The sequence below is a fragment of the Phocoena sinus genome, chromosome 2 (genome assembly GCF_008692025.1).
Source record: "Phocoena sinus isolate mPhoSin1 chromosome 2, mPhoSin1.pri, whole genome shotgun sequence".
Taxonomy (NCBI): domain Eukaryota; kingdom Metazoa; phylum Chordata; class Mammalia; order Artiodactyla; family Phocoenidae; genus Phocoena; species Phocoena sinus.
This window is the reverse complement of record NC_045764.1, coordinates 26083910-26097874: the sequence shown is the minus strand read 5'-3', so window position 1 is coordinate 26097874 and position 13965 is coordinate 26083910. Positions and strand designations below refer to the sequence as shown.

At 39.5% G+C, this 13965-nt stretch overlaps 1 protein-coding gene across 1 annotated transcript; it reads right to left on the bottom strand.

The window, feature by feature from the left end:
* Positions 1-474: 474 nt before the first annotated feature.
* LOC116749098 (aldo-keto reductase family 1 member C15-like) lies at positions 475-12285 on the bottom strand. Its single transcript, XM_032623078.1, is given in 8 exon segments — positions 475-560; positions 563-615; positions 1332-1441; positions 6559-6681; positions 7665-7742; positions 8440-8556; positions 10379-10546; positions 12199-12285. Coding segments are annotated over 8 exon segments (822 nt in total).
* Between the last annotated feature and the right edge of the window lie 1680 nt (positions 12286-13965).

The following is a 13965-nucleotide window of genomic DNA, read 5'->3' as shown; positions in this document are numbered from 1 at the left end:
GGGTTCATTCCCTGACAAAAGTCATGGGCATTTGTCCATTCAAAGAGTTGAGATTAGCAACTCAGGTCACCCTCAGAGACTTGTATTGAATAGCTGTGGTAGTAGCCAAGGAATCCTTGAGATTTTTGAGCCCAGGTCTCACTTCAGCTAACTCCTTCATTTTTTTAGCTGAAGAAATCAAGGAATGATTTACTCAGGGCCGTACTGTTGAGTGAAAACCAGGACTGAGACTCAAACCTGATGCTCTGTTGACTGTTCTTTACAACCACTATGCCTACTCGCTTGTAGGATTTGGAGGACAGGACAGTTAACTATAGCACATATACGCATAGAATATACAGGGAGATAAGCTTTGCCCCAATACACATTGGGAGCCTCCCAAGTAACTCATCCCGGGGAAAATGATGTGCTTCTGTCAGCTCCCTGCTGCCCAAAACCCTACCAGGTACCTGGAAGTTCTCCTTGAGCCTCTTCTCATTGAAGCTCTTGGCCAGAGCAGCCACCCCTCTCTGCAGCTGATAGCGCAGGGTGACCTGGGCTGGAGTTCGCCTGTGCTTTTCAGCAATGGTGTTGAGTACTGGATCCTGCAGGAGAACTGGATTGTCCTTTTTCACCCTGGGAGGGAGGCAGAGGTGCTATGTGTCTGAGGTTGTGTATCCATTCTACTTGGGGATAGTTCATTCAGGCTAGGGGTGGTTGATCCTCTAGAATCTTCCTCATTACCTTCTGGCTGTCTCAATATTTCTTTGGCTTCTTTTGGTAAATCCAAAGAAGGACAAGGGAAAGAAAGGGAAAACTGGGTAGTTTTTTCATCTCTTAAACATTTCTGAGAAACTTAGTAAAAGATTGAATAAGTCAAGAAGACAAAATTGTTGTCCACAGTAAGACCCAATGACCACCATCATAACAAATAACCAAGAATTTTATAAGAATTTGCTATTGCAAAAAATGCTCTCAACTAATTGTCTCCATTTTGTCCTCAACTGTTAAAAGGTACACATCTATATTCCTCTTGAAGAGATAAAGAAACTAAAACTTACAGAAGTTGTAACTTGTCTCATATCCCTCAACTGCTAAGTGTAAGAATCATGGCTTGGAATTACCTTGTCACTCTTTAAATCCAAACCTTTTGAATTGGATGAACATTTTAATCAGTAATAATTACTTTATTATTCAATAATGTTTTATTGAGTCCTCACAATGTAGGCTAGGTAAAGGGTTTGCAAAGATGGATGATTGCTCTTGACTATACTTAATTTCCTCCAGATGTTGAGATATGTCTCCAGAAGGCACAGCATCTAGGGTCGGAATACCTTTATAGAGATCATTACCATTTTTTCCTTAAGTCAGACCCCAAGGCAGCATATGCAACAAGGAGAATGTCCTTGGACTTGCAGAACTCCAGCAGTTTGCTCTGGTTGAGGTAAGGGTGACATTCCACCTGTAAATTGCCAAGCAGAAGTATTGGAGTGTAGGACCAGCAGGCTTGCCAGCACCAAATTTACAAGGAACATACAGTGAATACAGATTCACGGCACCAGAAATACTTAGAAATACCAGCAACGTGGGCCAGCAAGTGACCGTCATCCACAGCTGTACCCATGGTGCACCAAACACAATAGTTTTAGTGCCTAAAAATGTCTTGTGCTTTACCTGTTCATCCCTCCCTCCCTCCCCATGAACCCTTTGCGACCACTGATCTTTTCTTTCTTTCTTTCTTCCCTTTTCTTCTTTCCTTCCTTCCTTTCCTTCTTCCTTCCTTCCTTCCTTTCTCTTTCTTTTTTTTTTTGGAGCACTTTTGGTTTTACAGAAAAAATCGAACAAAAAATACAGTTTCCATATTTCCCTTCATTCCCTCTCCAATTTCCCCTATTATTAGCCTCTTACATTAGTATGGTACATTTATTAAAATTGATGAGTCAATATTGGCAGATTATTATTAAGTAAAGCCCATAGTTTACAATAGGGTGCATTCTTTGTGATGTAAATTCTATGGGTTTTGACAAATGGATGATGTGTATCTTTCATTACAATATCCAACAGAATAATAGTTATACTGTCCTAAGATTTCCCCTGTGTACCACCTATTCATCCACCCTTCTGTCCCTTTGTACCCCTGGCAAGCACTGATCATTTTACTGTCTCCATAGTTTTGCCTCTTCCAGAAAGTCATAGAGGTGGAATCATACAGTAGGTAGAATTTTCAGATTGGCTTCTTTCACTTAACAATATGTATTTAAGTTTCCTCCATGTCTTTTTCTCGCTTGATAGCTCACTTTTAAATTGCTAAATAATATTACATTGTAAGGCTGTCCCAGAGTTTGTTTATCCTTTCACCTCTGGAGGGATGGAAGGACATCTTTGTTGCTTCCAAGTTTGGGCAATTGTGAATAAAACCGCTATAAAACTCTGTGTTCAGGTTTGTGTGTTTTCAGCTCCTTTGGGTAAATACCAAGGACTACAATGCTGGATCATATGGTAAGAGTATGTTTAGTTTTGCTAGAAACTGCCAAGCTGTCTTGCAGAGTGGCTGCACCATGTTGCACTCCCATCAGCCATGAATGAGAGTTCCTGTTGCTCCACATCCTCACCAGCATTTGGTGTTGTCAGTGTTCTGGATTTGGACACTTTTAACAGGTGCATAGCAGGAGGGTGGCCCCACCCCATCTGTGGTTTTTCTCTCTGTGGTCTCAGCTACCCACAGTCAACCATGGTCTGAAAATATTAAATGGAAAATTCCAGAAATACACAATTCATAAGTTTTACATTTCACACTGTTCTAAATGGTGTGATGAAGTCTTGTGCTGTCCTGCCCCATCCCACGCAAGACAGGAATCATGCCTTTGTTCAATGTACCCACACTCTATATGCTACCAGCCTGTTGGTCACTTAGTAACCATCAGATCATCTGTTGTGGTATCGCAGTGCTGGTGTCCAAGTGACCCTTATTTTACTTAATAATGTCCCCAAAACACAAAATTAGTGATGCTGGCAATTCAAATATTCTCTCTCTCTCTCTCTTTTATTGGAGTATAGTTGCTTTACAATGTTGTGTTAGTTTCTGCTGTAAAACAAAGTGAATCAGCTATATGTATACATATATCTCTTCCCTCTTGGACCTCCCCGCCCCCCATCCAACCTATCTAGGTCATCAGAGAGCGAGCTGAGCTCCCTGTACTGTACAGCAGGTTCCCACTAGCTACCTATTTTACACATGGTAGTGTATCTATGTCAGTCCTAATCTCCCAGTTCATCCCACCATCCCCTTCCCCACCCGACATGTCCACATGTCTGTATTCTACGTCTGTGTCTCATTCTTGCCCTGCAAATTGGTTCATCTGTACCATTTTTCTAGATTCCACATATATGCATTAACATACAATGTTTGTTTTTCTCTTTCTGACTTACTTCACTCTGTATGATAAACTCTAGGTCCATCCACATCTCTACAAATGACCCAATTGTGTTCCTTTTTATGACTGAGTAATATTCCATTGTATATATGTGCCACATCTTCTTTATCCATTCATCTGTCGATGGACATTTAGGTTGTTTCCATGTCCTGGCTATTGTAAATAGTGCTGCAATGAAAATTGGGGTGCATGTGTCTTTTTGAATTATGGTTTTATCAGGGTATATGCCCAGTAGTGGGATTACTGGTCATATGGTAGTTCTATTTTTAGTTTTTTAAGAAACCTCCATACTGTTCTCCATAGTGGCTGTATCAATTTACATTCCCACCAACAGTGCAAGAGGGTTCCCTTTTCTCCACACCCTCTCCAGCATTTATTGTTTGTAGATTTTTTGAGGATGGCCATTCTGACGGGTGTGAGATGATACCTCATTGTAGTTTTGATTTGCATTTCTCTAATAATTAGTGATGCTGAGCATTTTTCACATGCCTCTTGGCCATCTGTATGTCTTCTCTGGAGAAATGTCTATTTAGGTCTCCAGCCCTTTTTTTTTTTTCCTGCCCATTTTTTGATTGGGCTGTTTGTTTTTTTGATATTGAGCTGCATGAGCTGTTTGTATATTTTGGAGATTAATCCTTTGTCAGTTGCTTTGTTTGCAAATATTTTCTCCCATTATGAGGGATGTGTTTATGGTTTCCTTTGCTGTGCAAAAGCTTTTAAGTTTCACTAGATCCCATTTGTTTATCTTTGTTTTTATTGTCATTACTCTAGGAAGTGGATCAAAAAAGATCTTGCTGTGATTTATGTCAAACAGTGTTTTCCCTTTGTTTTCCTCTAAGAGTTTCATAGTGTCTGGTCTTATATTTAGGTCTTTAAACCATTTTGAGTTTATTTTTTGTGTATGGTGTCAGGGAGTGTTCTAATTTCATTCTTTTACATGTAGTTGTCCAGTTTCTCCAGCACCACTTATTGAAGAGACTTACATTAGTATGGTACATACTAATTTCTCCATTGTATACTCTTGCCTCCTTTGTCATAGATTAAGTGACCATAGGTGTGTGAGTTTATCTCTGGGCTTTCTATCCTGTTCCATTGATCTATATTTCTGTTTTTGTGCCAGTACCATACTGTCTTGATTACTGTAGCTTTGTAGTATAGTCTGAAGCCAGGGAGCCTGATTTCTCCAGCTCCGTTTATCTTTCTCAATATTACTTTGGCTATTCAGGGTCTTCTGTGTTTCCATACAAATTGTAAAATTTTTTGTTCTAATTCTGTGAATAACACCATTGGTAATCTGATAGGGATTGCATTGAATCTGTAGATTGCTTTGGGTAGTATAGTTATTTTCACAATATTGATTCTTACAATGTTCCAAGAACATTGTATATCTCTCCATCTGTTTGTGTCATCTTTGATTTCTTTCATCAGTGTTTTACACTTTTCTGAGTACAGGTCTTTTGCCCCTTAGGTAAATTTATTCCTAGGTATTTTATTCTTTTTGTTGTGATGGTAAATGGGATTGTTTCCTTAATTTCTCTTTCTAATCTCTCATTGTTAATGTATAAGAGTGCAAGAGATTTCTGTGCATTAATTTTGTATCCTGCTACTTTACCAAATTCATTGATTAGCTCTAGTAATTTTCTGGTAGCATCTTTTAGATTTTCTATGTACAGTATATTGTCATCTGCAAACAGTGACAGTTTTACTTCTTCTTTTCCAATTTGTATTTCTTTTTCTTCTCTGATTGCCTTGGCTAGGACTTCCAAAACTATGCTGAATAATAGTGGCAAGAATGGACATCCTTGACTTTTTCCTGATCTTAGAGGAAATGCTTTCAGTTTTTCACCATTGAGAATAATGTTTTCTGTGGGTTTGTTGCATATGGCCTTTATTATGTTGAGGTAGGTTCCCTCTATGCCCACTTTCTGGAGAGTTTGTTGAATTTTGTCAAAAGCTTTTTCTGCATCTACTGAGATGACCATATGGTTTGTATAAATTTCCAAAACAGAACCAAGAAGAATTAGAGAATATAATCAGACCAATCACAAGTAATGAAATTGAAACTGTAATTAGAAATCTTCCAGCAAACAAAAGTCCAGGACCAGATGGCTTCACAGGAGAATTATATCAAACATTTAGAGAAGAGCTAACACCTATCCTTCTCAAACTCTTCCAAAAAACTGCAGAGGAAAGAACACTCCCAGACTAGTTCTATGAGGCCACAATCACCCTAATACCAAAACCAGATAAAGATATCACAAAAAAAGAAAATTACAGACCAATATCACTGACGAACATAAATGCAAAAATCCTCAACAAAATTCTAACAAATGGAATCCAACAACACATTAAAAAGATCATACACCATTATCACGTGGGATTTATCCCAAGGATTCTTCAATATATGCAAATCAATCACTGTGATACACCATAATTAACAAATCAAATATTCGCTTACTGTGCTTAGTTCCCTGACCAGGGATCGAACCTGCACCCCCTGCATTGGAAGCACAGAGTCAACCACTGGACTTCCAGGGAAGTCCCATTACTGTACTTAATTAAAATTAAACTTTATCATAGGCATGTACATATAGGAAAAAACATAGTCTATATAGTGTTCAGTAATATCCATGGTATGGTTTGGGGCATCCACTGTGGTGGTGGTGGGTGGGGGGAGGTGTCTTATCCCACAGATTAGAGAGAACTATTGTATCTCACTTTTGTCTTAATTTGCAAATCTCTAATGATATGTGATGTTTAACAATTTTTCATATGCTTATTTGCTACCTGTTCAGGCAAACCTTGGAGATACTGCAGGTTCAGTTCCAAGCCATCACAATAAAGCAAATATTGCAATAAAGGAGCCACCTATTTTTCAGTTTCCCAGTAAACATAAAAAGTGATGTTTACACTACACTGTGGTCTATTAAGTGTGCAATAGCATATGTCTAAAAACTACATACCTTAATTTAAAACGACTCAATTGCTAAAAAGTGCCAAAACAGTTACAATAGTAACATCATCAGCTAGTGTCCAAAGGTACAGTACATGAGAGGGGAGTGCCATTGGTGACTTTGTTGAAGTGAGAAAAGAGTAAGCTGATGAGGAGGGATAAGAGGTTGGGGGGCCAATTGGTGGGGTTCACCTGGTTGCAGACGGGCTTGTACTTGAGCCCTGGCTTGTTCAGGATCATCTCCAGCTGCTTGCAGTTAAAGTTGGACACCCCAATGGACTTGGCCAGTCCTGCGTCCTTACACTTCTCCAGGGCCTGGGGAGGAAGAGGTGGTGAGGAGTAACTGGCTAGAGAAGCATAACAAATGGTAGCATGCTGTGGATGAGAGACAATACGTGATGCAGATGTCAGTAAATAAGACAAGAATTGGCCAATAGGAGGAGAATGAGAAATAAAATAGTTTTTGAAATGGGTAAGGAGATAGAGTAAGAATGCAAGCAGCCAAGGCAGGGCTAAGAGATCCAGTGCGATCTTTAGCTAGCACCTAAAATAATATGATAGAACAATATCAGAACAAGCGCCAGGAGAATGGAGCTTGAGTCAGGTGCAGCCTGGGAAACAGGAAGTGGCCATGCCATCTCCCAGACCACCAGCTCCTTGTTTTCTCTTTGACCTCATTTCCTATTATTGACCACCAAATTCACTCTGTTCCAGCCACACATGCCCCTTTGCTAGTTTTTGAACATGGTAAGCTCTCGCCTATCTTAAAATCTTTGCCTTGATTTTCTTTATGCCTGCATCACTCTTCCTCCAGATACCCACTTACTCTACTTAATCCATTAATCAATTAATCAATTTCATTATCCATTTAATCAATTTCCTGCAAGTCTTTGGTCAAATGCCACCTTCTCAAAGAGGCCTGCCCTGTCCATTCTGTTTTTAATTGCCTATCTATGCCCCAAACCCAGCCTGGCACACTCAGTTCCCTTACTCTTTCTTATACCACTGCATCCTTCCCCCCCACCAGTAGCACCTACCATTCTATGGGGTCAGAGACCTTGGTTTTGTTCATGGATGTAGCTTGAGTACTTAGAAGTACTCAGTAATCATAAGCACTCAATAACCACTTATTGAATTACTAAATAGAAGAAATGTGAAACTGAGGCAGAGGGACATTCAGGGACTTGCCCAAGTCTACACAGGGGGCAGAATTGGACTACATCCTTCTCTCCTCAATTCCTTTTCTGTCCTCTCCGCCCCAAGGTGCAGAGACATGGCCTCTTTGGAGCTGCACTCACCTCCCATGTGGTACAGAGATCCACTGTGTCAAAAATGATGTTTCCATGTGTGTCCTTTGGGAAAAAGTCCTCCCCAGGCTGGAACATAGGAATGAAGAAGAGGTTGGATCAAGCTATGTCTGGCCTCAGCCAATATGTTTGGAGCCTTTAGACCTTGAGGCTAATGGAACCATCTATCCTTATTCTTGAAAGGAATGGTAGTACATTGAGAAAGTACAGTTCCTAGAAATGTTTTTAACCCCTAAAGGTTTAATAAATATTGTTTGTGTCAAGGACAACTTGAGATACCCAAGACCCCATCCTAGTGAGAGCCCAGAGTGGTGCCATAGCTGAATGGGCTCCTTTGTCCCAGATCCTTGTGGGATAAACCCTTCCATCCCTGCTTTCCACCTGGAGGTGGTCTTTTGAGAGAGGGACTTGTCACCATCTCAAGGGCTGAGTCTCATCCTCCTTAAATTTTCTGTGCCTTCACAGGTCTCTACACTGGCATGTTCCCCAGACACCAGTGGGCATGAGGCTGAAATTCAAGAGTACAGGGACTTGAAAATATACATAGTTGTCCACAAGATCAAGGCAAATACATTGAAACCAGTAAACCCATCAGTCTGGGGCTGGAATAGTGAACTGGGATAGGGATAGTTGCAGAAAAAAGAAAAAACAAAAAGAGAGAATATTAAAGTATTATATATGATTCTTCTCATTTTCACAAACGATATCCTCTTTTTATTTAGCTACTAATGATGTTGATAACCAAAGTAAAATTACTTTCGCTAACCTTCATAGCTATTGGGAAATGAATAAGATAAAGATCCACATAGCTCAGTTGAAGTTTCTTCAGTGAGCTTTCCAGGCAAGTTTGGACCAATTCTGGACGGAAAAAGGTGCTCCACAACTGCAGTGGTGGAAAGAGAAGTGGGGTGGGATTATTTAAGAATATTTAGGAGAGATTAATACAATGGCAAATAAATAACAACAACCAAAAACCCGCTCGTGGTCGTTGGGAAGTGACAAGTCATCCTGTGAAGCTCAGGATTCTTTATCATCATAGCTTATTTTCACATTGAATTAAGAAAGCATGGTAGAAAGTTAAAATATGGTCTTACACAGATGCTCTCAAAACTGAAAATACAAAAAGGAATTATTTGGTTTGTTTGTGCAAGATATATCCCTGGGTTCTCCCTCAAACATCATAAATTATAATATCTGGAGACTGGGCTGGAAAACTGCATTTTATTTTTCATTTTTTTAAGAATTTTTGATATGGACCATATTTAAAGTCTTTATCAATTTTGTCACAATATTGCTTCTGTTTTATGTTTTGATTTTTTGGCCCCAAGGCATGTGGGATCTTAGCTCCCTGACCAGGGATTGAACCCACACCCCCTGCATTGGAAGGGGAAGTCTTAGTCACCTGACCACCAGGGAGGTCCCTGGGAAACTGCATTTGAAACAAGCACATCAAGTGATTGCGATTCAGGAAATTCTATCTTGGCTGCATTCAGTTGTTAGGTTTGCCAAAGAAAGCTAGGCCCTTTAGGAATTTGAGGGGGAGGGCATTTTAGTTACTTCATTTTAAGAAGTAATAATCTAAGGAAAATCCATCAAAATAACTACAGGTAAGGAAACAAACGGATCCCATGTAAAGAAGATTAAAGCTGAGAGTTAAGAGGGTAGTGCTCTAGCAATACCTCATCTAAACAAAGTCGTGTGGAGAGATTCACATTCTGGAGCTAGAAGGAAGAAATATCCATTCATAGACCAGTATAGGGTTCACTATCATGGACACCAACTCCCTCCTCTTGGGCTACTTTACCTCAAATTCAAATGCTTTTTTTCTAGCAGTAGTCAGTTCAATGAACACGATGGGGAAAATTCCTCTTGTGTTCCATTTCCAATCCAACTTAAATACTAAGTTCTTTTATTTGTTTCAGATGTGATATCAGTGGATATAAATTATATTAGTAAAAATGGCTTGAAAGTTTAAAAAATGCATTAGAGATACTTTTATAAACATGAATGTGATCCTCATATCAGTTCTGTGGTATTATATTATTTTTCCTACCTCATAGGAAAGAGAAATAAATGTCTATTGACAGCGCAATAGACTGAGATGTAAAGACTAAGACTTAAAGAGGTTAAAAGACTTTTTTTGGTTAAGAAATTTCACAAAGTCAAATATAGAGAATATTAAAAAACTAAAATTTGATTGTAGTTTCCAAAAGCCTACACTTTCTGACTAAATTGCTTTACCTCACACTACAGCTAAGAAAGATTGTCGCTTCATCAAAACTTGAGTATAACAGAGTTGGAAAAGCCAAATCCATCCCTGAGTTTGAAAACATATGATAATAATAACAGCTAGTATTTTTGAACATTTAAAATACATTAAATATTTTTAAAGATTTACATGTATTTTTTTGAAGTTATACTCATAAAAATCCTGTGAGACAAATATTGTTATCTTCATTTACAGCTTGGGAAACTAAGGGACAGACTTTAGTTTGTCCAAGGTAAGTAAGTGGCAGAACCTGGATTCAAATATAGGAAGTCTGACCACAGAACCCACATTCCTATCCAGCTGTTCCAAACCAGCCTTCTCATAGTTCAAGGTCTGAGAGTGAATGAGAATTAAACCAATGGGAAAAGACATATGCCAAGAAATGATTCAGCTAAGAGTGAGCTTCCACAGATACATATACGACTATACACAATACCTTTGTAGTGTAGAATAAGTCACCCCTCTTCACAGTGCCATCTGCAATCTTCATCTGGATGGCTCTCCCAATTTCTTCTTCATTTTGGTACATATAAGCTGAATCAATATGGCGGTAGCCTACGTCGATGGCTCTCTTGATGGCCTTTTCTACCTCACTCTTAGCAACCTAGAAGAGCATGAAAAGATAAAGACCTACTTGATTCAGGAACAGATGACCAATTCCATAAGCAGAGCTAGTCAGCAGAACCCATTGTTTTTCTAGTGGTGACAAAGCTTAATGTTGACCTATGACCGGCAGTAAATATTTAACAACTGACTCTGAAGGAGTCCTGATTTGTAGTATTAGCCAGTTTCTATGGTGGAAGTATTCCCACCATTGCTAATTTCACGCAACCGATGCTGGGAAAAGACTCTTACAGTTGAATCTTTGAGCTCATGAGCTGGTCCCAGCACATCACATCATGAACTCTCTATTTCTGGACTTACACTATATACATGTATAGATTTACACAATATATAGATTTACCTTTCTAAATTAACTCACTCTGTAAGAGATCATTAAACTGGTTTCAACCCGGAAATCCAATGCCAAAAAATGATCAATGCGATGAAGATGTAACTTCAGAGAGAATAAATTTGTGATTTACCTTTGTAAACTTGGAGAAACACTTCAAACAACATTTGAGGAAGAACTAAAATGTAAAAAACAAAAAAAACACCCTCTTTTTTTTCACTTAAAAATATCTTATAATTAATTCCTTCTTTGGTTACTAAGTTCATCCTTAGCTAATATTCTCCTTCACAATTTTGTTATTCTTCTTAGCTGCCTACTGTTCTGCTGGACCACCAGGCTGGACTTCTGAAGTTACCTATCATTTTCACAGCCCCATTATCCCCTCTACTTCACTCAGTAATTAAAAGGTCTTTTGGGTATATTTTTTAAATTTGCAACTCCTGATGAATTGACCAGTCCCATGGGGATGAACTGACTGTCCACAGATGAAAGAGCCAAGTCAAAGTAAAAGCAACAGTCCGTGCTGGTGTCCTTGCTACAGACCTCAACATCACACTCCACGTGGCTCTCCTGCTGGGAATCAAGCATGAAGTTCAGTCTTCCAAACAGAGAGAGAACTTCCAAGTGCCACATGCCTCTCCCCACAGCACAGTATTCACAGCCTGACCTGTAAGAAACTATTTTCACCTCAGACCACCAAAACTCCCTCTAAGATGAATCTTGTCTCTCTTTCTCCAGGTCCTTTTGCCCCCGAGATTTCTCTGGATGCTCTACAATTGGAGGTGGATGGGAACAACTTGGACATTAGAAATTACAGAGAAACTTCATCACAAGAAATTTGTGGCAACATCTCTGATACGTGGTAATCAAGACAACTGGGTTTCACTGATTCTAATCTACTGTGGAATGGCTACAACTGGACAGCAAATGAGAATAAAGGGAAAAGATGGACCCACCCCTGAATTGCTGAAAGATGAAGAACTTCTGTATCTCTTGCTATAGCATCAGAATCACTTGCCAGCTCGTTAGAAATGTGGATTTTTGAGCCTTATCGCAGATCGAATGAATCAGAACCTTTGTGGGCAGAACCCCAAAGTCTGCATTTTAAACAAGATCCTCAGGTATTTTCATGCCTATTAAAATTTGAAAAGCACTGACAATGCACAAAATAACCTAACCTGGAGAGAAGCGTACTACACACTAAGAAAGTGTGGTCCATCTGAATTTCCCAAATTCACACAGTGACTGGTCCTGATCAGGACCCAAGTCTGCTACTCCTCCATCTCCAATACCATTCTGATTACCTGAGGAGGGGCAGAAGTGCCCAATCCCAGCATAGGCATGAAGAATCCATCATTCATCTTTAAAGAAAAAAGTCTCGTTTGACTCATCTTCTCTCACTCTTCTGGCTAAACAAACACTAATTTTCCTCTTTATTAAGAGAAATCTGCAGAGGGAAGAAAATAGTATTCAATACAATTGTTATTTTTTTAACAGCTTTAATGAGATACTATTCATATATCATAAAATCCCCCCCTTTAAGGAACTCTGCTCAATATTATGTAACAACTTAGATGGGTAAAGAACTTGAAAAAGAATAGATACATGTATATGTATAACTGAATCACTTTGCTGGACACCTAAAACTAACACAAGATTGTTAATCAACTATACTGCAATGTAAAATAAAAAGCTTAAAAAAATCACCCCTTTTAAAGTATACAATTCAGTGGTTTTTAGTATATTCATAGAGTTGTTACCACTACACAACTTTAGAACATTTTCATCATCCCCAAAGAAACCCACAATCATTAGAAACAAGTCCCCACCCCTCCTTCCCTTCAACTCCTGGCAATTGCTTTCTGCCTCTATAGATTTGCCTTTTCTAGACATCTGATATTAATGCTCTCATACAATATGTGGCATTTTCTGACTGCCTTCTTTCACTTAGCATAATGTTTTCAAGGCTTGTCCATGTTGAAACTTGTATCAGCACTTCAGTCCATTTTATGGCTAAATAACATCCCACTGTATGGATATGCCACATTTTATTTATATATTCATCAGTTGATAAACATTTTGCTTTTTCTACCTTTTGGCTATTATGAGTAATTCTTTTTTTTTTTTTTTTTGCGGTACGCGTGCCTCTCACTGCTGTGGCTTCCCCCGTTGCGGAGCACAGGCTCCGGACGCGCAGGCTCAGCGGCCGTGGCTCACGGGCCCAGCCGCTCCGCGGCATGTGGGATCTTCCCGGACCGGGGCACGAACCCGCATCCCCTGCATCGGCAGGCGGACTCTCAACCACTGCGTCACCAGGGAAGCCCAGCCTCCTTGTCCTTTTACTCTAACCTCTGACATTGGCCCCATTGCCTACAACTGCTTCTACCTCTGTCTTGCTGAGTATTTATTTATTTATTTTTGGCCTCGCGGCATGGCAGGCGGGATCCTAGTTCCCTGACCAGGGATTGAACCTGCACTCCCTGCAGTGGAAGTGCTGAGTCTTTACCACTGTACCACCAAGGAAGTCCCCCTGTCTTCCTGAGTTTAGAAATTCTTCAGCAACCTTTAAGCTTTCACAAAGCCAGTTCAGCTACTGGTACCTTCCCTTTGTTCCACAGGTCACACCAAGGAATGTACAATTAGGGAATACCCTAATTTTGTGGACTTTGATACAGACCTCCTTGATTCAGCCTCTCTGCAGTTCTCCCCTCAGTACTTATTCTCAACATTCTTTAAACCTGAGTTCCTATTTGCCTGCTTATTCCTCCATTTTATTTTAATTTCCTTTAAACAGCTCCTTCACACTGTAAGAAACATAACATATTAAATTAGAAAAATTATATGAATTCATGCCTTTGAAATAATGTTTCCAGCTCCATTTCTCCTAAAAGATGCAAATAATATCCAGTAGCACATGTGCAACACTAATGACCAGAGTCTATTTCCCTCTAAAAGAAATCTGTCTTCTTAGAGTGGTTATTTTTATCTTGCATCAGGAAAATTTAGGACAGGGCTGAATATTATGTTGTTGCCAAAAATCGGGGGTGGCTACGTTGGCGCCAGCAACAACT